The sequence below is a fragment of the Artibeus jamaicensis genome, unplaced genomic scaffold, assembly GCF_021234435.1.
Source record: "Artibeus jamaicensis isolate MK-2021 breed Jamaican fruit bat unplaced genomic scaffold, CSHL_Jam_final contig_1015, whole genome shotgun sequence".
NCBI lineage: Eukaryota > Metazoa > Chordata > Mammalia > Chiroptera > Phyllostomidae > Artibeus > Artibeus jamaicensis.
The window spans coordinates 10,311,973-10,337,290 of record NW_026521194.1 but is presented as its reverse complement, the minus strand read 5'-3'; the positions used below and the strand labels follow the sequence as shown (position 1 = coordinate 10,337,290).

Genomic DNA, 25,318 nt, shown 5'->3' with positions numbered 1-25,318 from the left:
AACCTGGGGTCCGCACAGCTGCATGCCACTCAGGATGGCTACGAATGCTACCCAACAAAATTGTAAATTTACTTAAAACCTTTTTTCCCCCCTCATCAGCTTTTAGAAGTGTTTGTGTATTTAACATCTGGCCCAAGACAACTCTTCTTCCAGTGTGGCTCAGAGACGCCAAAAGGCTGGACACCCCTGGTACAGCCTTTTTTAGTTCTGGCAGAAGTGGATTGACCCAGACAAACCCTTTACACACCCATCTCACCATCACACAACTCAAGATACCATTTCCACTTTCAACAAGCATCCATTAAAACAGACGTGCAAGGCTCTCTGCACAGTCCTGCGATGCAGAGGCAGACACATAGGCCTTGCCTCACGGAACTGACTTGCAGTGACCTTGGGTTATTGTGTTTTTCAAATAGACTCTTAACATCTTATGGTAGTATGGTGCATTGGAGTGGAGCTTTGGTGTTTAGTTACCATTGTGCCGGTTTTCCTGCACAGGTCCTGCCGCTTTTAAAAGATATGATGTAGGGGGAAAAAATACGATTTGGAGTCATAAGATTTAAGCACTATACTCTGTTGCTACGATTTGTTAATCACAGTACACCTGGAGGACAGACTCCCCGCCACACAACCCAGCCGGCCTCGCGATCGAAGAAACCACCGGACCATAGAGTTCAGAGCCTAGCTGGGCCTCATACGCACCACTTCCGTTCGTTTTTCTAAAACCGCGCTTGCGCAGAGCGCCGCTTCCTCTTCGGGTCCGACCTCCTTTGCGTCAAAATGGTGAGTGTCGGTCTCGCTGAGGCCTAGATTGTTTATCCATCTGCATCTGTCCTTCTTGTGGTTTTTTTCGTTCTAATTCACCTCTGCTGGCTAACCCTGTCCTGCGTCTTCGGCCTCCATGCCTTCGCCGCTCCTTTTGGACGCAGACTGCAGCAGAGGAGCGGAGTGGAGCGGCTGGTCTGGGCCCAGACCACTCGGGCTGGGTTAGGAGGGAGTTCTCAGAACACCGAGTGGTCCTGGCCCATGGTTGCTCTGGGGTGGAGTGGGGGCAGGTAGGGCACAGGCAGGGGCTGGGTGAGTGGAGGAGTGGTTACGGAGGCCCTGGGACTTGGGGCAGTGGGGCAAGCTCTGTCTTTCAGGGTCCTGATAACGCTGGTTCGTTCTAATCAGGCTAAACGCACCAAGAAAGTCGGAATCGTCGGTAAATACGGCACCCGTTATGGCGCCTCCCTCAGGAAGATGGTGAAGAAAATTGAGATCAGCCAGCACGCCAAGTACACTTGCTCCTTCTGTGGCAAAGTGAGAATGGGCTCGGGGCGTGGGGGGGGGGGGGGAGGGAACGCAGGGGTCCTTCCGGGCGTCTCCAAGATTATAAACTCTGCTGATTCCGAGCTGTTGCTCGGTTGGAGCCGTGCGCATCATGATGGTCAGTTATAAGGTGATGGAGAATTGTTGCATACTTTAGGTTTGGTGAAACGTTTTTCACTCGCAGAAAACCACTTGGGACTAAAGGGTTAAGAAATTAGTTCGGAGTCCCAGCCTAAGTCAAACCTCCATTGTAGAAATGATTCTGTCGGTTCTGTCTGCTGGAGTTTTTCATGTAATATCTGTATGTCTACAGGACTTGATTACCGTAGTCCTTGATTTTGTTGTTTAGGGTGGGAGAGGGTCTTCATATCTTTGGCAGTATCACCATGATGGGTGCAAATTGTGCGTTAAGGAACTTAGGCATATTAGAAACATAACTTCATAAAGTTATGGCATCTTTGGCATAAAGATGATGCCAAATTTTCGTTTCCTGGTGAAAGTCAGACTCCTGGGTGCATTTGATCCACAGAAAATTGGTTGTCTTTTACAGACCAAGATGAAGAGGCGAGCGGTGGGGATCTGGCACTGTGGCTCCTGCATGAAAACTGTCGCTGGTGGTGCCTGGACCTACAAGTGAGTCCAATTCTTTGTGGTGTTTGGAAGTGTGTGGCCCAGTATAGTCCAGGTTTAGCACTGTGGGCTCGTTTTAACTCTTTACAAGACTGAGAAAGTAAGGCTGCTTTTGTTGTCTTCACCCCCACCCCCAGGACTTTTGAGTTATGGATTGTTTTTGAGTTATTCAAAGAATAGAAAGAAAACTACAGAAACAACAAATTAAGTCAATTCACATTGAAGTCCGTAGGGTCATCATCACGAGCATGGTCACGGTACTGTAAAGGGTCGGTAGTGGAGAACTAACTTTGACTTGCACCTGCACGCTGCTGTTCTAGAAATTGAGGGGTTGCTTAGCTTTTAACTGCGTGGAGACTTGAGGCTATCTGGACCACTACACATTTGCCACTCGCAGTATTGGTTGGGCCTTTGTGAGCCTGACAAGGCCAGGTGATACTGCTGAGATTAACTCTGTACTGGTTTTGGATTGCGTGGCCTCTTTAAGGTGACTCATTTCTGGAAGTTGGGATTCTTCTGTGACTCTGAAGAGGTCTAATCTGGGAATTCATCGCTGACCCTAAAGGCTGAGGTGGTCTTCCTCTGCCCAGTGTCTTGACTTGTGCTGTTCAGTATACTAGCCATCGCTATATAAGATGTTTCGGCTAGTGTGATCGAATAATTGAATTTTAATTTAATTTTAAAACGGAAGCACTGTAAATTGGAAAATATTGGAATACTTACAGTGGTTATGTGTATAAGCGCCTTTGGGTTTTAGGAGGGCAGAAGGCAGAGTGGGGATTAGGGAGCTTTCTTGGTTGTGATAGTAAAATGAGTCAGCCTTCAGATACCCCCAATGTGAGGTCGGGTGGGGATATGTTTTTCAAATACAGTTTCTACATCTTGTAGTAATTAATAGCTGTCTTTCCAAAATGTACTTCAGTTTGTTCTACCACCTTGAACATTGTTTTCTTGGTACCTCTTATTTATTGTACCATTTTATAACTTATTTCTTATAGCATTTTGTTCATTACCTTTTTATGAATTTAGGTCAGTCTCTTGCAACCATTCTTCCATGTTAATTTGTTTATGCTGTTTGAGAAGTCAGACAAGAGATTGCCTGTCTCATTCTGCAAGAGCCCAAAGACAAGACCATAAAAGATGCTGTCTACCATCATTTAGATTGTACTCTAAAAACAAGGCAGCTCTACTCGTTTGCCAGTTCACATGTTGACATAGTTAATTATGTTGGAACCAAATTTGTTTTTCTTTCCAGCACCACTTCTGCTGTCACAGTAAAGTCTGCCATCAGAAGACTGAAGGAATTGAAAGACCAGTAGAAGCTCCACAATTTGAAACATTACTAGCCAATAATAAATGGGTTAATTTATGTGACAAAGTTACTTTGGTTTGTTGACTTTATTAAGTAGATGTTCTGGTTTACATAATATTAATATTGCTTTCGGTGGGGGGAGTGGAGGAAGACTTGCAAATTAAAATCCTGCTAATTTTTCACTAGTCAGATGATACCATATAAGCCTTACAAGTTAGGTACATTTTAGTTTTCTGTGTCTGGTTCTGCCCATTCAGCCGCCAGATACATTGGTTCAAATTGTGCAAACTTGTTTTTAGATCACAGTTAATATTTTTTTAATGTTTCTAAAGGTAGGGTGGATATATCCTTCCTCTTTGATATGTTGTCTGACCAGTGCTACCATCATCTTCAGAAAATGAAACAATTAGAATTTCAGAACAAATTTAGCAAATACCTGTATTTGTCTCCATTTTTCAGTCTGCACCCAGGGATTCCCAGGATGTAGTTATTCAGTTTGCTGGGGTGGTCACACTCATAAAAAAAAAAAAGTTCCTCTTAGGTATTTAAGAGTTGTGAATAGCCCTGGCTGGTGTACCTCAGTGGATTGAGCATGGGCCTGTGAACCAGAGGATTGCGGTTCGATTCCCTGTCAGGGCACATGCCTGGGTAGCAGGCCAGTTCCCAGCAGGGGACACACAAGAGGCAACCATGTATTGATATTCTCTCCCTCCTTCCCTTCCCTTCTAAAGATAAATAAAATCTTTAAAAAAGTTGTGAATAGTTGGGGTAATGATTAACATTTATTCAGACCATCTCTTAAATGCTGTGTAAGGCCTCTTCTCAGATATGTCCCTTCAAACTCTCAGTAAGACCCTTTGCCAACCTCATATGAAACTGATAGCAACAGTAACTACAGGCTTTTTAATTTGAGTTATTGTTGTCCCTGATGGTTTGGTCCCCTATCATAGCCCCAGTACCTAGCATAGTTCCCTGCTCACTGTGGGCTTAAATGATGAGTGTGTGTATACGGGTCTCAGTTTTGTAACAAAATAATGCTGACTGACTTGGTACTGTCAGGCATTAAGTGCTGTTAGGACCAGAATTGCCAAGTCGGGGTTGTAGAAGAGTTTGACGCAGGTCTCCAGGATCCCGGTGAAAGGCTAGGATTCCGTATCAGCATAGGGCGTTGAATAAACTGGGTGGCTGGGTAGTTGTGTGGTCTAGGTTCGGTTACTTAACCTCTACATGAACTTGAATAATGCCTGGTATTGTAGGAAGGGGTGTACGATGGGAGTTGGGATTACTAATTTGGAGCCTTATTTGAAAGCTTTCGTGTAACTGCCTAGGAATTTGGATGTGATTCTGTAAGCAGCAGACCATTAGAATTTTTTAAGTGGTCGTTTTATAGTTATCATTTGGTGAGCCCATGTATTCTAAGTGCTGAGTGTCATTTAGTTCCACAACTTAATGAAGTGTAGATAATATTCCATTCATATATGAGAAAGTTGCACAACTTGTCAAGGATGCGGCTGGGTTTTGAACCCATATATTCTTGGCTCCAGAGCTGATAATCCTGGACACTGTATATTGATTTTAACACTTTATGATAGTCGAAGAGGAGTAGGTGAGGGGCAGAGACCAGTTAGAAGACTATCGAAGTAACAAACTTTTGCGGCTAAGAAAATAATGAATGACTTTCTCAAGGTTAGAGGAGGCAGCTGTTGGGTCTGAAAATTAGGTTTTTTGCTCCCAGTCCATGTATGTTCCTTAATCTGTTTCATAGACTAAAGATCCCCATCTTGTTGCTCTTTTAAAAGCAGCCTCACCCACTTCACAGTGATTTTCTGAGCCTTTGGTTTCAAGTCATTTCATTGACTGCATGAGGACATAAAGCTGAATAGAGCATGTGGGCCTCCCTAGACTGTAAGTTACACCTCACAGTATCCTAAATACCAGTTGGAGTGGTCTGATAAGTGTGCGGGTGTCCAGAAAGCCAAAGCAGGAGCACATTTAAGTGCAGGTTTGGTTCTGGTGTGGAGATGCAGGATGGGGATATTTGAGCCTTGTTTTCAAGGATTATCAGTGAGAGGTGAGCATTAGAGACCAGGTTCTGGGGCTGATAAGGAATTTTGGGAGGACCCAACTAAGATGGAAAATAACATCTGTAGCAGCATTTTTGAGTTGAAGAGAATCTAGAGGCCTGCAGAGTTGGAAGTTGCTTTTACTGTCCTCTGGAAAGCCAAGAGCCATTTGTTGATAGCACTGGGCCAAGATTCAATGGTAAGGAAAGGAAATTTTGGGTATGTTTGGGATTTTTTAGTCAAACTGAGTTGGGGGGCCCAGTTTGTGCCACAGTCACCCTGTAGACCTGGACCTTTGAGAATGGTGTCACGAGAGTGGGTGGTATGGAGGACCCCAAAGACCCACAAGTATTTTTGTGGGTTCAGCTAGTGTAAGGGTGAGGGTAGAGACCATTCATTAGACCAGTGTCTACTGACCACCCTGAAATACAGGTGTGATGACCACTTAGCTCACTAGTAGTGTTGAAGCAGCATACCTCATTAAACTTGGTGTAGAAAACTACGGCAAAAGTGTGCAAAAGTAATGCCAATTTCAGTGAAAATGCTAGTTTCCCTTTTTCCAGAACTCTGCAAAATGTTTCTAAGATTTATTTGGAAATGGCAAAATGATGCCTGTATAACATTGATTCTAGAGTTAGAAGTGGGAGTTTGTCTCATTAGCTAGAAACTTGGGTCAAGTTTACTACTATTCTGAATCTTAGCTTCCTCATCTGCATAAATGGGTATAATAGTTTTTTCGTTAAGCAACGCATCAAGTAAATTGGGTTTGGAAACACTGTCACCAGTGGGATCCAGGAACCCAGAAAAGCGTACTAACCTTGGAGATACCGGTGCTGTCTTCAGTTGGGGTGTTACGCCAAAAGGGAAGGTCAGGAGGGAAACTGCCTGTGGCAAAGGATGGTTGAAAGTGCTGGGGAAGGGAGGTGAACCGCGAGGTTCTGGTTGTAAAGCTTCTATAAGATGGGGTTTTGGCCTAAGGGTAAAGAAGCTAAAGGAAGATTTTTGGTAATAGGAAGCCCCTACATACCCTGTATGTGTGCATGTGCACATGCATGACCACATAACCAACCCATAATATGGAGCACTGTTTCTGTGGGTTAAGATTCTGTGTTGTGATACTCTGTTAGGGCAAGGCTGATTTGCTGTCGTGCACCTGATCTTCCTATGCTATTTGTTTTGTGTATGGTGAAGACATGGCCTCTCTGTCATGGGTTAAATTCTAACTAAGGCTCAAGCAGTAGTAACTTTTCCAGATGTTTTATATAGGTATTTTAGTCTAATTGTAGAGTACTTTGCCACTGTTGGTTTACCTATGGAGAAAATAAGTGTGGGTTGGCTTCATTTACACAGAAACCATAAAAGGATTACCCCAAGTACTATGGGAAAAGGTATCAGCAGCTGGTAGAGTAAATGGAACCAATCAGTTATCTTCAGAGAACTCGAATCAAATGACATGGGAGCTGAGTTTTACCCTGAAGCAGAGCACTAAGCTTCAGGAAGAGTTAGGGACTCGTGCTGTGGATCACAGCACTGCCCGAGTCCCTACCTGTTGCAGTTAGTTTTTTGGTTGCATGCAGTAGAGACTGACTCAAGCTCATTAAAGCAGAAGCAGTATTTATTGGAGGGTAATGGACTGCTTCACAGGATACAAGAAAAAGACTAGGTTTGTAAGGGAAAGAAACCTGGGCACCTTCATGGTTATCAGTAGTAAAAGCTGAAAGTCTCCCTTAAGGGTGGATCACATCTGTTTTATATTTTTACACTGTTCAGGAGTCAGAAACGAAGAGAACATCCATTTGGCCTAATTGGGGTTACATTTCCATCTCTTGGCACCTCAGTCTCACCAAGACTACATATGAAAGGAAAAATTTCTAAAAGGAAATCAGAGATTGGCTACAATTTTAGGAGGGCAAGTGTCCTTAACATCAAAATTGAATTGTTGGATTGGACTCTTACTACTTTTTAAATAAACCATCTAGTATAAAAGTAACACTTTCTGTGTTCTGTTCCTCAAACTGACCTTGCAAATTGCAACTCATGTAGGAACACAACATGGTCAGAAGTGTACACTAAATTGTTTCCCAGCTTCATCGAGGAAACCGGGGGCCATGGAGCATGGCCGGAGTAGGAGCTTTGGAATTCAGGCCATAGGTGATGTCTTGGATTGAGTTATCAGTGAGTAATGTGGAATAATGGCTCCCATCCTTTTACCCCATTCCCACCATGGAGAATGAGATCGGACATACTCAGTAACTGGTGAAGTCACTTCGTTTGTCTTCTGGTTGGTGGAGGGAGGGCTATTAGGTTTGGAAAGGTCAGGTACAACCTCTAGAACTGTATTCTTTCTCCTCAATCCCAAACTCACAGCAAGATAGCAGAACAAAAGGAATCTGGGGAATCATAGATGAATGGTACCACCAAACAACTGAAATTGTTGTAAGCATTGGTCTCGTGATCACAGCCAGCTTCGGTTGTGATTCTGAAGGTAATTCTCTGTTGGAGTGAATCAGTGTCATAGCCTAACATGCTGTTAACCAACAAATGTTTTTTCCTGTTATCCCTGTCTACAAAGTAATGAAAATTAATATGGGGAACAGCAATATACTTGAGTTGCTTTACTTGAGGGCTGTCAGCTCATTCTCTTGTCATAATCCTGAAGGATCTTGGTCATTTTGATATCTCATGGGACAGATTGATGCATTACACTAATGACATCATAACTGGATTGAGTGCCTCAGTTCCTTTAATTCATTTGGCCTCATTGAGGAGTTCCCTATGTCGGCTAATGGGAGAGGAAAAAGTACTTTATGGATGGATCTGCACGCTATACAGGCATTAGCTGAAAGTGGACCGAGGTAACCCTGAAAGACAAAGTGAAGGGAAATCCTAGTGGGCAGAACTGAGGGTATTATCCACTTTGCATACAAGAAGAGAGGTGGCTTAAAGTATCAGTATTTTTTTTAACTGACTCATGGACAGTAGTTAATGGGTTAGCCAGCTGGTCAAAGAGTTGGAAAGAACAAGAATCTAAGGTTGTGACAAGGATGTTGCAGGAATAGATGGATAGAATTCTTAGAATGAGTTCAGAGTTGGTGATATTTATATAACCATGTACGTGTCCACCAGAAAGCATGCACTACAGATACTGCTCTCACTACCAAGGTAAATAAGATAACCTACTCTGGGTGTCAGCCAGCTGTTTTTCTCACCCACTGCAGTAGGCCCATGAACAAAACAGTCAGGATAGCGGAGATCAAGCCCGTGCATGAGGTAGTAAAGATGGGCCTCCCCTTGCCACCTCTGCAGAGTGGCAACTGCAGTGAGAGGCTAATGCTGAGCTCTAATAGGACACCATTTCCTACAGGTACCATTGAGCCAAGAGATTACATTAAATCCATCATGCAAAGGACAGCAGTTTGTCCTATAAGGGCTATTAGGCATGTATTGTGTTAATGGCTATGGATTTGTCTTCCTTCCTTATAGTATCTACCACGTGCCCCATCATCTACAGATAGCTTGCTTCTGTAGTGATTTGCTAAAGGCTGGACGAGCTGGGAGTTGTTAAACCACTATGAGGTTAGGTACTATCCTACCTGATGAGTATATACTTGAAACCTTATCAGTGCTTTGTGCTTTGTGCTTTCTCCCCTGTGGTGTTTTCTCCCTCAGAGTCAGGATGCATAGGTCAAGAAATAAGAAATGGAAGTGGGACTCGCACCACCAAGAATTATGCCACTTAACTCATTGAAGGCATTTTTTCTTCCCTTGTTTTGAGACCTTGAGTTTGGCGAGTTTGGAGGTCTTACTACCTCAGGAAGCAATAATTCTTTCAGGGAACACAACCTAGGTTCTATTTAAATCGAAACCTTGAAACAGTTCTCTGATCATTTGGGGCTCTTCATGCCACTGAACAAACAGAAAAGGGAGTCTCCAGACATAACCTTCATCACCCAGCTCTGTGCTCCAGGAGATTCCCTGCCCTCGGTGTCCTGTAACTTGTTCTCTGGCTTCTGGTTAGGTTCAGTAATCGGAAGGCACCAGCAGAAGACTTGGCAGATGAGAAGAAAGTAGAGTTATGATGTTTATTCCCCCTGCCGCTGCTTGCAGAGTTGCTTCAGGTAGAATGGTCTGTCGAGGAGTACAGCTCCGATAGGAGGCTCTTTCCTGTTCTGTGTTTACTATGAGACTCCGTGACTACTCCCTCCCCCGACTCCTGCAGGCCGAGGGCAGTAATGGCTTCCCGCCATTACCCGTCCTGGAGGACTAGACCCATTGTTGCTTTTCCTTAGCCTGACCACACTGTCGACGGTAGTCCCTTTATTCAACTTCCCTTCATTACCCTGTTTGAGTATGTTTTCTGACAGGACGGGAACAAACCGTAAGTCTCACATTAACCTGCTTTCAGATTTCTAGAGTGAAAATCATATTCTGCAATTATTTTCCTAATGTATGTCATGTTATTCCTTCCTCTTCTGTTCTGTAATAAGACATTTTTGTTTCCCCAAATCTCTTCCTTCAGGCAACATACCTCCTTCATTCCATTTGGTTGTAGTGGGGTTACCAGTAACGTGATCCTTCCCCTTGGCCACAAAAGGATGGTCACATGGCACAAATGGCTGTAACTGGTTAAATGTTATTTCTTCTAGGAATTCATAATTTGGGCAGAATTACACACAGAGGCAACTAGTTGGAATTGAGTCTTAGTGGAAGTACCTAAGAGACCATAATTTCTGCCTCCAGGATGACCTGAAGCTGCCTTGGTTCTTGCTTAGATGCAGATCAAGAGAGAATTATTGACTAGAAAGATGAGTGAAAAAAGTCCAGAAGCACACAAACCAATGGAAAGGAATGAGTAGGTGTAAGAGATGTAGGACATACAATGGAGAGTTCTCCAGAGGGAGCAGAGAGGGGGGATGATACTGATTCAGAAGTTTCCAAAATCGATTAAAAAAATACCAAGCTGCAGATTCACTGTAAGCCTTAGGTACAATAATAAAAAAAAAATCACACCTAAGAATAATGTAGTATTTTTTTAAAGATTTTATTCATTTTTTTTTTTTTTTAGAGAGGGGAAGGGAGGGAGAAAAAGAGGGAGAGAAGCATCCGTGTGTGGTTGCCTCTATTGTGGACCTGGCCCATAACTCATGTGCCCCGACTGGAAATCGAACCAGTGGCGTTTTGATTCAAAGGCCAGCACTCAACCACTGAGCCACACCAGCTAGGGCAGAATATTATAGTATTATTAAAACCAAAGAGAAAAGGAGTATCTTAGAAGTAGCTAGGAGAAAAAAAGCAGTACTAAGGCAACGTCTTAACAATAGATTTGTATTTTCAAAGCTCTTCAAATTCTATACTCAGCAACATTCTTTTGTTTTCGTTTTTAAAGGTTGTATTTGTTTCTAGATAGAGGGGAAGGGAGGGAGAAAGAAGGGGAGAGAAAGATGGATGTGAAAGAGAAACATCAGTTGATTGTCTCTCAAATGTGCCTTGACCGAGAATCAAACTGGTAACCTTTTGCTTTGTGGTTTGACACCCAACCAACTGAGCCACACCAGTCAGGACTCAGCTGTTATTCTTAAAATATGAAGGTAAAATAACAGTTTCAAAAAAAATTTATCAATATCCACCCACCTATTGGACAGAAAGTAAATAACCAAAGGAGGAGACATGAAGATGCAGGAAGAAAAGTCAACAAAAGGAAATGTGTAAGTACATACAAATGAATATAGATTGTATAAATAATAACAAATGTTGGAGTAATATTAAAATGTATTATAGCAAAAGTATATACAGGGATGGGCAAAAGTGGGTTTACAGTTCTGAGGATGCAAAAATTATTTGTGTATTATTACTTATTAATGTATATTGATTTGTCTTACAACTGTAAACCTACTTTTGCCCAAGTATGCCAATAAAGAGGGTAAATAGTGCTAAAATATTTCAAAGTTCTTATATTGCTCAGGAAGAAGTAAAATTACTAATCAAATATACAGTGTCCAGGAGAAGTAAGGCTTGCTCGAATGTGGTTGGTAGGGTCTGTGAATGTCTCACATCAGGTGGACAGCAATTTGAACATTTCACCTAAAAAGTCATATGGTGTGCTCAAGTGTGATACTGTTACATTATGGAATTACATGCTTATGATTTTGTAATAAAAGAATTATTTGTGCCAGACCCTGTATATTGTAATATCTGGTAATCATTAAAAGAATATACAATAATATTTTAACAAAGTAACTGAATGGAAATAGACATGAAAAGCACTTGATTAGAGGGGAAAGAACTAGTAAGACAAATAGGGCACAGTAACACGATAGATGCACATACATGTGTGTATATATCTGTTATAACATTACACATGGATGCTTCAGTTGTAAAGGCAGACAGTATATAAAAATTAAAGACATACTTGAAAAGTAAGGAATCAGACAAATAAAATACAAGGATACAGATACATTAAAAAAAAAAAGAAACAAAGGTTTAAAGTAAGAGGATGAGAAAAGGTATAACCTGCAAACACTAGCCCATGAAATGAGCTGTGATACCATTTGACCAAGAGAACTTTAAAGCAGAAAAGCATTGCTGGAGACGTTTATATTGTAAAAAGAAAAAATGCATACATGAATTTTCAGCATTTCTGAGTCTTTGGTGATTTGAAACACTAGGTAAGGAGGCAGTGCTGGCTGTGCACGTGCTCTTGAGGAGCAAACTGAAGAACCCAGAGGAGCACTGGTTAGAGGAGGTCCAGGAGAACCGCTGTTTGTGCAGCCACTGTAGGCACCCAGAGAGACCCAGCGGGCTAGGGTGGCAAGCTGGAGGACCGGTGAATTCATAAAGCTCTGATAGTAGATGTTTCTATAAAGCAAAAGCTCAGAGTACCAAGAAATGTTTTAATAGCTGAAGATACAGTAATGCAAATCATTATTTTATAAATTAACCTTTCAAGCTGAAGTACAGCCTCATTCTTTGCCTGTGGTCTGTTCTCTTACTGCAGCCTGCCACACTGCTTTGTTTCCTGGGTTGACACTAAGCACGGATGTGTCCCTGAAATGTCAGTGGGAAAACAGAATAATCTTTGTGTGAGTCACCATAGTCAGTTGATTTTCTTTGCTGACTTTGGAAAACAACCTTCATGGGATGTCAGATTATAGTACTAGCTCTCTTGATATTTTTGAAGGCTTAAATAGTGCATTTTGGCCTTGGAACCCAATGGATTTATATACATTCTTTGGGAGTCAAATCTATAAGTCAGGAAAGTACTTACCATTCATTTCTTCAACAAAGCAGAGAAATTTGTCAGCATGTGTTGGCTGCAAGTACCAAATGTAACGCTAGGGGGCGATGCAGCATAACTAGAAGAACAGAATTTAGCCTGACAATTGAGGATAAGGTTTGGAAGGTGCATCTTGAGGCCAGGATGGTCAAGAGCTTGTGTAAAGTTACAGCATAGTGAGTACCAAGTTACTCTTATGTTTCCATAGTGTCATAAAGTGACCAGGCAGACTAAGGAAAAAAGGAGGGAGGCCACAAGGAGCTAATTACAGGGCTTTGGGGCAAACAACCTACTGAAATGTAATTGAGATGAACTTCAGTGTGTTTTCTAGGGTCAGCTAGTTTGAAGAGAAAATTTAATAATTTTTGTATTAGCATTTTCATTTTGTTAATAAAATTATTTTTACTGGTTGTAAAAACAAAACTCCTCTGCAGTGATAATGCATCATTAAAATGCATTTCATTGAATAAGATTTTATTTATCAGGCACTTCTCAAGTTGAGTTTACAGGTCTCTGGCCATATTTTCAGAGTCTTCAGGAATCTTTTTCGCTTTAAAAAGGTCAGCACAGGAGGAAAGTATTGAATTACACCATTGAAACACTGGGCTTCGTAATTGGGTAACTAGAACAATGGAGATGTGAACCAGTGAGGGAAGTTAAGTGAGAGCAGGCCCCCCAGAAGTGGGTCGAAAGATTGCACTAGTGCAGGGAGATGCTCTAGTGGTCCCACCATTGGGCAGAGCCAGTGGGTACCCAGGGGAAGGATGACTTGCAAGGAAGCCAGTAGGAGAGGGCTTCCCTGGAGGGAGCTGTGTGTGTGTGCGTGTGTATGCACGCACACGGAATGGTGTGACTTGTTAAGATTCAAAGGCCAATGTCATAGGGGTGACATACGGGTCTTCTCTTTCCTAGTGTTCCTTTTCTCTCATCTTTTTTCCCTCCCAAGCAACTGTTCTCTAACTCATCAATTTAAGGCTGTTCCTCTCATAAATTTCCTGCTTTAGGAAACCTAACACATGCACCCTGCCATGAGCCCAGCTGCATTCCAAGGGCTTGGCCTGTATGAATCAATTTAACCCTTGTGCCAGCCCTGCACTGGGTCACTGGGACCATATTTTACAAGACTGTCCATGACTTTGTCCTGCTTACCTTTCCAGCCTTATCTGTTGACGTGTCCTGTTTCTTCTAAAGAACCCACTGGCTGAACTTTCTGTTACTCAAATGCACCATTCTTTTAAGAACACAGCTAGTGTTGGTTGTGCTCTTTATGGCCAATTCTCTGTTCCTCTGGCAGTTTCTCACCTTCTCACATCAAACTCATGGCATCCATGTGATTCCCACCCCCTCCCATTTGAAAGAAGTTAAATGTTACGGCTGTGGTCATGCACTTCAGAGAGGGATGATACTGTGGGGAAAGGATGAGCTTTGGAGGCAGAAATTACGTTACCCAGCTTCGGCTCTGGTATTTACTGGTTTGAACTTCAGAGAATGTTACTCTCTTTTTACAGATAGAGACTGAGGTTTTCTGGAGTAGCATGTAGTGAAGGATTTTGGTGATGGGAGTGCCAACTTAGGCAAGAGAGAAAGGCAAAACATTAGAGGAGAAGCAACAGAATGGAAAGGAAACAGTCTTTTCAAGGGATAATGTTAACAAGTACAGGCAGGACCCTGCTGATTAAGTTGGGGCACGTGCACATTCAGACTGAGGAATCTGGGCATGTCACACTTTACATAGGACGACGAGTGCAGGGGATGGACAGCAGAGGGAGCCCTTGACAAGTTTTGCCCCTCAGGTCTGGACTCAGAAGAATGAGGAAGTGCTCCCCAGCCCTGAGCTAATTTAATTTCCCTTCCCATTCTCATCTTTACTCGTTTTATTAATGAGGATATCATTTTCCTAAAGAAGTGCCTAGGACATGCTAGCAGCTGTGCCTCTTACAAGACCCCGTGAGGTTGCTGCGTGATGAGGTCTCTTCACTAGATGGGAAGTCCACACCTTGGAGGAATGAAGAACGGACCCCTTTACTTACACAGCTGATAAGTGGTTGAGTCAGGATTCCAGTTCCTTAGGGCTTTGGGATTCGCAAGGGCAGCCTCCTCAACCCAAAGTCACTTCTCTGTGTCTCTGGATCTTTTATGGGTCTGTACTTATTCCTCCCCTGCAAATGCAAACTGGGGTACAAGTAGGGTTAAAAAGAACTCTTAAGAGTAGCATAGTTGGTTCTTTTCATCGGGGGCATTTTAAAAGCAATGCTTTAACTCAGAGGAGGTGCCCACCCCAGCAAGCCAGTAGGAAAGAAAGTTGGGGGTGGGTGGCAATGGCAGCACCAGGGTGTGGATTTGAGCTTCAAAAAACCCTCTTGGTCTCAGTTTGCCTCCTCTCTCTATTTCTTATTAACAGCTGCCATTATCTTAATTTTACATCCTAAGCTTTGCAAATACAGCTTCAGAATCCTGCCCTGGCTGCCCCCTTACCCCCTTCCCTAAACTCCACCGTGGCAGCTGGTAGTGGCAGCACTCAAACTCCCCCGTCAGTAGTGCTGGGTCAGCACTTTTGGAGGACCCCCAAAACCAAAGAGCTCTGACTTCACATCTTTCACAGCTACAAGATAAAGACTGCCATCTTCTCCCCTCCTGGGACCCCACTGTGCAGCTCAACTTGGGACCAAGTCCTTGGGGGAGTGCTCAGCAAAGACTTGGTGACAGGCTGATTGATGGGTTCCCGTGAATGCATGCCCTCCGGTCCACTCCTGCAGGCTCTGGCCCGGGTCCACCGTTTATCTGCCTGAGGGTCTGCTTTGCTTTGTTGAGTCAGCACCAGTGAGTCAGGGCCAAGATTGGCTGGGGTTAGGGGTTGGTACTGCAGGACATTGGGAAGGAAGGAAGAATTCAGTGGCCCAAAGGAAGACGTGGTGAAGGGCATCTGAATGGAGGACACTGGGAGTTGTAGCCAGAGGAGCCAAAGCTGACCTGTTGATTCATTGACCACTGGCTAGTGGGGGAACACTGTGTTGTAGACTACATAAGGGGCTACTCACATCGTAGTGCTTAGGACCCTAAAAACATCCCAATCTTGTCCCCTTCCCCCGCCCCAAGTGCTTCAACTCTACTCCTTTAAGAGATGCCAAAGTGGAAGCAAATCTCCATGAACTTGACTAATGGAAGATGAGAAGACAGGTGAGTGAAATTCTCAGATGCACCCCAGCAGCAATTCAGCCATCCTTTTGCCAGAACTGCTGAGAATCAGAACGGAGTGGCAGACATTTGGTGGCAGGTAGGTAGAGTGACAGAAGTTTAGAGAAGTCAGCCTTGCAATAACGGAGGAGGAAGTGGATGGGAAGAGGTAAACCAATGATGTTCTTCTTGCTAACCGTCAGTCAAAACAGTTATGCCAGTGTTGTCCCCAGAACCACGGGCCTCATGGCATCCTGGAATCATACTGCAGGGGTATACATACAGGCTGTCTCCTCCAGCTCCATCATTTTAAAGAGAAGGAGGTGCAGAGCCAGAGAAGTGGCGTGACTTGCCCACAGTCCTACAACTAGATGGCTATGGAGTCAAAGCCTCTAATGCAGGGCTTTTTCTATGACAACCGAGGATCAAATACACGACCAGCCCTGGAGGAGTTCAGTGTTGCTCTTGGTGCAGGTTTGGGGATGTGAGATTCCTTACTGCCCAGGGATGAGAAGCTCCAGAGGCCCTTGATTTGACATTTCTGTTCCTCTGAAAAATGCAGCATCTTTTCAGGTCAGTTGGTCTCCTGAGCTTTTTTCATTCTCAGGAGCAGGGTTATTAAGAGATAGGGCCACATAGAGTGAAAATGTCCTATCAAAAAAGTCTTGGGATTCTGCCTAACAGAAGGAAGATGGATGCAGACAGGGCTGTTCATTGCAGGGTCCCTCTCACTGGGCACAGGCACGGAGTCTGTGTGTGCATTGTGCCAATGCCGTTCTGTGAAACTGCACAGCTTTCTTGGGAAAATTCCTATGCCTTGCTCCTTTCTGAGAGCCTGAGGAGTGCCTGTTGTGAGGATTAGTAGAATAAAATGATCAAAATTCCTTAGGACCTGGGGCTGCAAACCTGAGTCCAGAGCCACATAAGAGGCCATGCCCCCTCAGCCTGGCCTCCCCCAAGAGAGGTTCCTCTCCCAGGGCTCCACTTCTGTAAGCGACTTTCATCCATATATGAAAATCTGGCAAGAGCAGGAAGACTTTCTGCTTTGGTGGCACGTTTCTCACACAGCAGGCCAGCGACTCTGCAGGGGGAAGCAGCTAGAGGGAGCTGCTGAACCCGGGGGGGCCTGTCCTCTGTGGACTGCGGCGTCCACTCCACTTCTCCAGTGCCTTCCTCCAGGGTGTTCAGGAGAGAGTGCACATGGTTCCTTTAGCCCGTAACAGCAGGGCAGTGGAGAAGAGAGGTCTTGGTTCTGGAATTGAAGAGCTAAGGTAACTGTTACCATATGGCAATGTCACGGAGTCTTGGCGGGTCAGCAGGACAGGGTCTTAGGGACGATCCCCACAGGTGCAGCACAGAGGTCACGAGACTCGTCTCTGGTGTCAGACCATTTGCATCCCACCTTTGGTTATTCTTAGCATCTTCATTCCCTTGGGCAACTTGCCTAACTTCTCCAGGCCTCTATTCTCTTGTTTCTAAAATGGGGATGAAAATATACCCACCTGATAGAGTAGTTGTAAAGATAAAATGAGATACTTTTTGTAAAGTGTTCAGCTTGACACATAAACATTCATTTAACATTTGATATTGGTATCGTGTTATCATTCTTTCCATCACTCTAAAAGCATGGAAACAAAGGCTCACAGAGGTATTTTTAAGAAATGTATTTTTTCAAAATCACAAAAGCAGTCTGATTGTGTGTGAACATTTTCACTGATTTAAAAAATGGGACATACAGACACCTGGACATGAGCCGGGAAAGGACAAGCTATATTGCCTTATCAGCTCCCAAATGCCAGAGCTCACAGCAGAAATGTCCACTTCTTGTCTGCACTCTCATGCTCTCTGTGGGTAATTGGGGCTCTGCTCCTATCATTATTGCCCTTCTCCTGGGACATGGGCATTCAAAACAAATCTGTTCCATAGCACCCATCTGGAAGCTTCTGTGATCACTTCTGCCCATGTTTCTTGACCAAAGCAAGCTGCATGGCCATATGGGAGTTTAACAGTGTGGGTAGGTAAGCAGTCCCTTTACAAGAGGTAACCAGACATTGGTGAAAATTATGCAATTTATGATGATTTGCTATGTAAACAAAGATAATCTTCATGTGACTAATCCTCTGACATGAGCCAGCTGAAGCCTGCTCTGAGATACCAAAATTGAGAGATCCTTTCACAGCATTAACAGGTCACCAGTTGATGACCACTCTTTGAAATAATTTCTTCAAACCCCCAAACCACGGACAGATCGAAGTCTCTATTCCTTGAGAAACAAACACACAGTCATACCCTAGGATAAGAGGGTCCTCATAGAACATCACAGAGAGTTCACTGCCCTTTCTTACCCTAAAGTGTTTACCACCGATCCCTTTGTGGTTCACTCCATTAACCACTGCTGATTTAGAGCTGATTGCTGGCCACAGTGGTGGAAGGAAAGGGGAACACACACCTCCAGGAATGTGGCAAGCTTCCTACTAGTGGGAGAAGCTAGTAGTAAAGTCGGCAAATAGAATAGTATAAAGTAAATACTGGTTTGGTCTGGGCGCTGTGCAGCCACAAAGGAGGGTCACATAATTAGCCTGGCGGTGTCTGAAAAGTTCATATGGGAAAGCGGATGTTGCTGGCATTTCATTCCTAAGGAGGGTGGGAATTATGCAATTGGTTAAAGTTGTGAAATGGTATTGAGGACAAAACGTACGTCCTTTAAGAAGGAAATGTTCTGACTTCATGTTATTTCTCATTAGCAAGCATCTTTTCTGAGTACTGAACATTGGCTATGTATCAGGCAGTTAAATGACACATCTGTGTCCTTTGGGACTTAACTCACCTGAAGCAGGGGTTCTGATAGAATGGGCCTGGGGTCACCCACAGGTGCAGACTTGTGGGGCTGACCCCAGAGTCTCTAGGTGTGGAACCCAGAAGCTGGCATTTTAAACAAATGCCTATGATAATTTCGGTACACTCAAAATTAGGGGGTTATTACGTAAAAGGCAGCGGTAATACTGATAAGTGTGGGAAGGACCCGGGGAAATGAGATGAGTGTGCTGAACAAAGAAGTACATTAAAGTAAAAAATATTTGCGTTACCTGTGAGTCAGTGGCCAGTGCCCTTTGAAGTCCAGTGCAAAGGTTAGAGAACTTGGCACCTCCTTGTCCAGGCTGCTGTCGACTTCCACTCAGGACCGCCTCTCCAAGCTTCCTCTTTTATGCTAACAAGTATTTTTTAAAAAATTTGCGTTGCCTTTTTATCTCTTCTAATAAAACAATTTAATGGTAGATTCCGGTACCCACTTTGTGTGCAGCAGCCAATTAGGGGCACAGTGATTAGTGAATGAGGAATGATGACATCTCTCTATAGGCATGGAGTTTACAAAGAACTTAGTGTCTCGTTTGATCTTCAGCCAATAATGTGAAGGTAGGTCTCTTAATAACCTGATTTTACATGTGAGGAAACTGAGTTTGGAGAGGATAAACAGTCTGCCCAAGGTCACATCAGGTAGTCAATGAGCTAGCTGTGCTGAAAAATCAGGGGTTTCTTAGAGAATTTAGTCTTTAGGATTATTCCGTTAAAGCGAGCACTGGTTTGGTCTGGGACCTGTAGAGCCACAGAGGAGGTCACTTAACCTAGCCTGGCCACGTCTGAAAGATTCATATGGGAAAGCTGGTGTTGCTGGAATTTCATTCTTAAGGAGGGGTGGGAATTATGCAATTGGTTGAAGTGAAATGGTATTGAGGACAAAACGTACGTCCTTTGGGAAGTAAGTATTCAGTCTTCCTGATATTTCTCATTTATTGGCAAGCATCTAAGTAAGGATCCTGAGTGGTTAGTTGGTCTCGCTTGTAGCTGGACTGCCTCTGACAGAGAACTCGTTCCTTCAGGGAAGCCCCATGCTCCCCACCCTGACCACTGGAGCCCCCTTTTGAAACTCGGCATCCTTTAACACGGCTGGATCCACAAGTAGGAGGAGCTCCAGGTGAGTGTGAGGGAGAGAAAGCGGAGCAGATCAAAGTCAGAAGGCCTCCTTCTGTGCCCGGAACTCAGCAGGCTGTGTATAGCATGTTGGACCACATCTAGCAAAACTATGAAATTTGCTTTGGCCTGCAGTCCTCCTCTCCTCCCCTCAGTGTCTTCGTCATTCCTGTCTCCTCGCCTATCGTTCAGTTCAGTGGTCTCCTTTTTGTCCTGAAGGGACTGTGAGCTCTCTCAAGGTGAAAGGGCATGGCTGTGCTTTGAGCATAAGGACAGTTCTGAGAACTGCACAATCCAAAGGAACAGGTGACTAAGGGAGAGTGTTGGCTGGGAAGGAATCACCATCGTCGGTCACTATGGAAAATCCCAGAGAGCTATTTTCTGACTTCAGGTGGGAGGAGGACAAGCACAGTACCAAGAGCTCTGGTGAGTCTCCTTCCCTTCCATGTCGTGACCTTGAGAAGTAATACCAACAGTAGGAGGTGGCTTTGGCTTTAGAAAACTGGGCTACAAGTCCAACTCTACGAAATGCTCACGGTGACCTTTGAAAAGACTCTTCACTCTGTTCCCCATGTGTTGAGAGGGGGTAGGAGGTCTGCCCGGCCCACCTCATAGTATGGCTACAATGCTCAAAGGAGAGGAAGCTAAGCTAGTGCTAGTTGCCTGGTATGAAGATGCCACGGGCAGTGGTGCAGAGTTAGAATGGAGATGTGGAGTCCCTGAGGACCGGTGTTTCCTGAGTGACCGACCACCAGCGGAAGATTCTTATCTCCTCCCGTGATGGGCGTGAACACAGATCACCAGCTGATCTGTAATAGCAGGCCAGAGTCATGTAATAAGGCAGCAGAGGGGAATGGTTCAGAGGCTGGGCTTGAGCCCTGCCATCTGGGTTTTTCTGACTCTGGCTCTCCCTAGCTTTCTGACTCCAGGAAGATAGTCGAGCTTTCCAAAACTCTGTTTCCCCATCGATAAAATGGGGATAATAACAATCCCCATCTCAGTGAGTTGCTCTCAAATTAAATGAGACAAGATTGGAGTGCTTAGCACAATACCTGGCACCAGAAAGAAGCCTGAGTGTTAGCTATTGTCCTTGTTTTTGTTATATTTGAAAGGTCAGTGCTTTCTGGTTGATCAACACCCCGAGAGACGGGCTAAGCACTGAGCAAGTATAGGAATTAATTAAGTGGATAATGGATGCAATTAATGAGTGATGCATTGACACTTGTACATGCCAAGGACAGGTAAGGGCATATCTGATTGGGTGGCGCTGTCTCCTGTGCATACTCTCTGAGTGCAGGACAGCAGTCCCTTTGCTTCCACATCTACTGTATAACAGACTATTGGTCTTGCCTAGCAGTTCTCCCTTGGGCCCCCGAAAGGAAAGAGAAGTTGAAATTGTGACTCTGTTATGACTGAGAAGCTTTTCATCCCGGCCATCTGGCTGTTTCCAGCCTTGACTCCCCTTCATCAGTGTGTACATTCACAGCACCGACCTACCTGCTCCCCCTGCCCCAGGCCCCCTGCAAAGTATCCTCCCTTCCCCACTCCTGCCCCCCAACTCAAATGGAAATGAAAATGGGGTGGCAGGAGAGCAGTGGGTATCTCTTGCAGTCCCTAGCTTACACTCGGCTTCTTTCTACTTCTGCCTGGATCAGCCTTCAAGAAGCAACACCCCCCCCCCATTTTTTTTACTCAATAGTGATTCTCAGAAACCTTGGAAGGGGTTTTGTGCAGAGCCTTGGTCATGTATGGAGTCACCAGAAAGTTGAATGGGAGGCACCAAAAGAAGGAGGGGCAGCCCCTTGTAAAGCAGGTAATTTTAGGAATGGTGTTGGGGGAGGGGAGATAGACCCCTGGCTTCTGTCATCTCCGCGCATTAACAGCATCTGTGGAGGTGAAAATGGGCAGGAGACCTGCTCTGTCTGACAGTTCAGTAAAGGTGGGGGGCCCATATCTCTCTTCCCTTCTCGGACTGGGGTCCCAGGGAGGGAACTGGTTTGAGGAACCGTGGGAGTGAGTCCCTGCCCCTGCTGCCTCCAGCTCCCAGTGCTTGGTACTTCTGAGCTCTGCAGGTGTTAAGGAACATACAGGTCCCCCCAAAACAGGATACCAAAAGGTCAATGCGAGATTAAAATTAATATATGTTTAATTGAAACTTCTTATGTCACCTTCACCATTAAGCATAGCATATAAAAATGTCCCATGAAAACAACTTTTAGTTGAGCTTTTGTATTTTGCAGGCATTCTAGGGAACACAGTTGTTAAAATTCCAGGGAATCATAAGCCAACATAAATTTAATAAGTTACTGTAGTCAAACCACCTCAAAAGCAAAATTACAAATATACTTCTGAGATTATGCAGACCAAATTTGTTCAGTGTGGGTGCATTTGGGCCTGTTTGATAGGATGCAGAACCTCCAAAAGAATGAGTCCCAGGTCCTGGGGATGTCTCCATCCACCTGCCAGCAAGCAGTGTGTGCAGTAGAGGCACCAAGTTAGAAGCTCTCTCTGTTTCTTCTAGATCTAAACATCTGTGGATAGTATTACTGTTTTTTCTTTTTTTATCACTACTTTGTAGCCCATAAGATTTAAAGTGTGCTCAATAATCAATCAATCAACTAATGGGAGCCAGACTGAGGGCAGTAGAAAGAACTGGGCAGTATTTCTCTGCACCAGCCATTTGCATAGGACCTTTGGGACCACATTTGCCTAAATCCTCCCCATCCCTCAAGCTTCAGGCCTCCTTCTGCTATACCTGGCCACCCAGGCTTCCTTTTTCAACATCTCTGTCTCTTGTTTCCTATACTGCAGAAAGTTCTGAAACTCAAATTCAATAGGATCTCAGGTTACTCATGGAAAGAGAATTCCACAAAAGCCAAGCAGGATGGAACTAGGAATGGAAGACAACATTTACATAATAACTTTAGTCTCCGTTGAGAAAATAGTTTTGTTAGCAGCATATGGCATCAATGTTAGACCTCAGTCCTTGAGTTTGCTAAAAAAAGAATTCAGAGCCAGGGGACTCAAATGTAAGCAAAAGTTTATTAAGAAAGTCACAGAGGTAGAAGAAACAAGTTGCAGAGGCCAAAGAAGGGCCCTTGGAGCTTAGGAGAAAGAGAGCAAAGGTACACGCCTTCAGAAATGGGGACGGAAAAACCTGGGTGTGCTAGAGAAAGAGAGGGAATGTGCGAGCAAGCGAGTGCCCTGCTGGGTCCTTCTGCTTAAAGGCTTTTATCTAGAGATCTCAGGGGAGCATCTCATTAGAATATTCATCAGCTTTGCAGGTGTGGCTCCTCAGGGTCCTGGTTTCTACTGATTGGTCAACACCGGGGCAGGGGATCACTAATCCTGCAGCTGGTCCTGATGTCACCTATAGCAACTTTTTGTCTGGTTTTGCAGCTTTTCTTGGGCTGGAGCTGAAACACAACTGAGGCCTAGATGGTATCTTTAGTTGGACGAAAACTGTGTCCCTCCCTGTGGTCAACAGACTTGAGGCTTTGTTCCTAAGATTTGATGCAGGTTAGAACCTCATTGTCTTGAGGGCTTAATGCTTAAGGGAGTGGTTGTACACAGGCTTGTGTGGGAGTCCTTTGAGACTTTTCTCTGGCTCCCTTGCTCCTCCTCTTAGGGGCTGTACCGCATGACAAGCAACAAAAAGAGGGGAAGTCAGGGAAGGTCTAAACTGCACAAGCAGAGATATGCTAGGGGAGGAAAGGCCACCCTGGGGGTGAGGTGACACCCTACAATGCTTTACTTTCCCAATTTTGCTTGTTGCTAGGCACCCAGGACTCCCTGCCCTGGTAACCTTTTGTACCTGGCCTGTCTTTCCTACTCAGCTCCTGCCTGTCTAACTGCCTACTATACCAGTTCTGTGGTTTGAACCCACATGGCTCAACACTGAGTTTTATTAGTGCTTCTTTGTCTTTTTGAGGTTCTGATACAGGCCCCTGAGTTAAGCTTTGCAATTCATGGCCAGAGCTGGACAATGAATCCTGTGCCCAAACGCAGCATCCTCATTGCAAGAACAGAGAGAAACAGTGAGTGGGGTGGTGCTTTGCAATCAGTCTGCCCAGCTTCTTCACTGCAGTTTTACTGATGGGGAAGCTGAGACCCAGGGAAGGAAAATCTCATCCAGGCTGTGTGGCTTAATAAAAGGCAGAGCTAGATATAGAAGGATTTTTTATTGCTGGTCCAGTGTTCTTTCTACTGCTGTGCAGGGGCTTGATTAAGACTTTTCTTCTCTAAGAAGTTAACATCCCCATCCTACACCTACTCAGGCAGCTAACTGCACTCTAACTGGGGAGGGTGGTCATTTTTTCAAGGTGCACAGATCTTAGAAGCAGTAAGACCTGCAGTGAAAGCTTAGCTTCATCTCTTAACAGCTTTTTGATCTCAAGCAACCTCTCAGAGTCTCAGTTTCCCTTTCTGTAAATACGGCAGAGGATGCCTGAGCCACAGGAACGTGTTGCGGCTTCTGTGAAGGCATGGATGTAAACACACCTGGAGCATGCCAGGTAGACAGCTGGCACCGGCATTGTCCTGGGAATCTGGATTTTCTTGGATTGTTCTGTGACTTCCCCTCTGGTACAACTTGTATCCTGAAGCAAACTGAAAGCTCCCACTGTTGCTTTTACTTCTTGGGTATCTCTATAGAGCTCCACATGTAGCTGGTAGTCAAAATTTTTTCCTAAACAAAAGAATGCCACAAAGATTCCAAAATCTGCTCTTTGGAACTCACCCGACAGTCAGGGCAAAGGCTGTTGTAGAACGTGGAGTGTGTGTGCAATCTGCAGGGGAAGGGCTGCCTTCTGCAGGAGTGTGGGGCAGGTGGGGACTGGAACAGCCAGGCCAGCCTCTTGTGTTACCACCTCTAAAGTGACTGAGGCTTGGACAGGGAGGGAATTGCCTGAAGCAGCCCCTGAGAGAGGGCTCTGTGGAGCCAGGCCTCTGCAGGCCAGCCAGGGTGGGGGCTGGATGAAGGGTGTGAGGCCCCTGTGCTTTCATCAGTTCCAGCCTGCCTGTCCCTGCTTGGGGCCCAGGCACGTCCTCAGCTGAACAAGATGTGGCAGGAAACCATGAATCAAGGGGTGAAGGTGTTCAAGCAGTTGGGCTGACATCTGGGTCTAAATCCCTTTCTCTCCCCTTCCGGGCTTGCTCTGGCCTGTCCCCACCTGGCAGAGTCTGGAGGCTGCCCACAGCTCTGCCTTTCACATCTCTCTGGGAGCCCGGTGACAGCTGGGATTGCCCAGGGCTGGCTCAGCATGCAGAGGGAAAGTAAGAATCTGAGACCAGGATCGATGGTTGCAGGGATGGGTGCCCTTTTATACCATAACGTTTCTGAAAGGGAAGCTTATCTGTGAGAGGCATCGTGGCACTGGGCCGCGGTCGGCAAGCCTTTTCTGTAATGAGCCAGATAGTAAATATCTTAGGTTTTTCGGCCTATGCAGCCTCTTCTACAAATATTCCCACTCTTCTCTAGAGCACAAAACAGATAATACATTAATGAACAGATGTAGCTGTGTTCGATAAAGCTTTGTTTATGGATGCTGCACTTTGACTGTCATATCATTTTTGGATGTCACAACA

At 44.7% G+C, this 25,318-nt stretch overlaps 1 protein-coding gene across 1 annotated transcript; it reads left to right on the top strand.

Moving 5' to 3' along the window:
* Positions 1–731: 731 nt before the first annotated feature.
* RPL37A (ribosomal protein L37a) lies at positions 732–3,323 on the top strand. Its single transcript, XM_037132298.2, has 4 exons — positions 732–783; positions 1,174–1,302; positions 1,862–1,944; positions 3,197–3,323. Exons 1-4 carry the CDS (start codon positions 781–783, stop codon positions 3,258–3,260), a joined length of 279 nt encoding a protein of 92 aa, XP_036988193.1. The 5' UTR covers positions 732–780; the 3' UTR covers positions 3,261–3,323.
* The last annotated feature ends 21,995 nt before the right edge of the window (positions 3,324–25,318 follow it).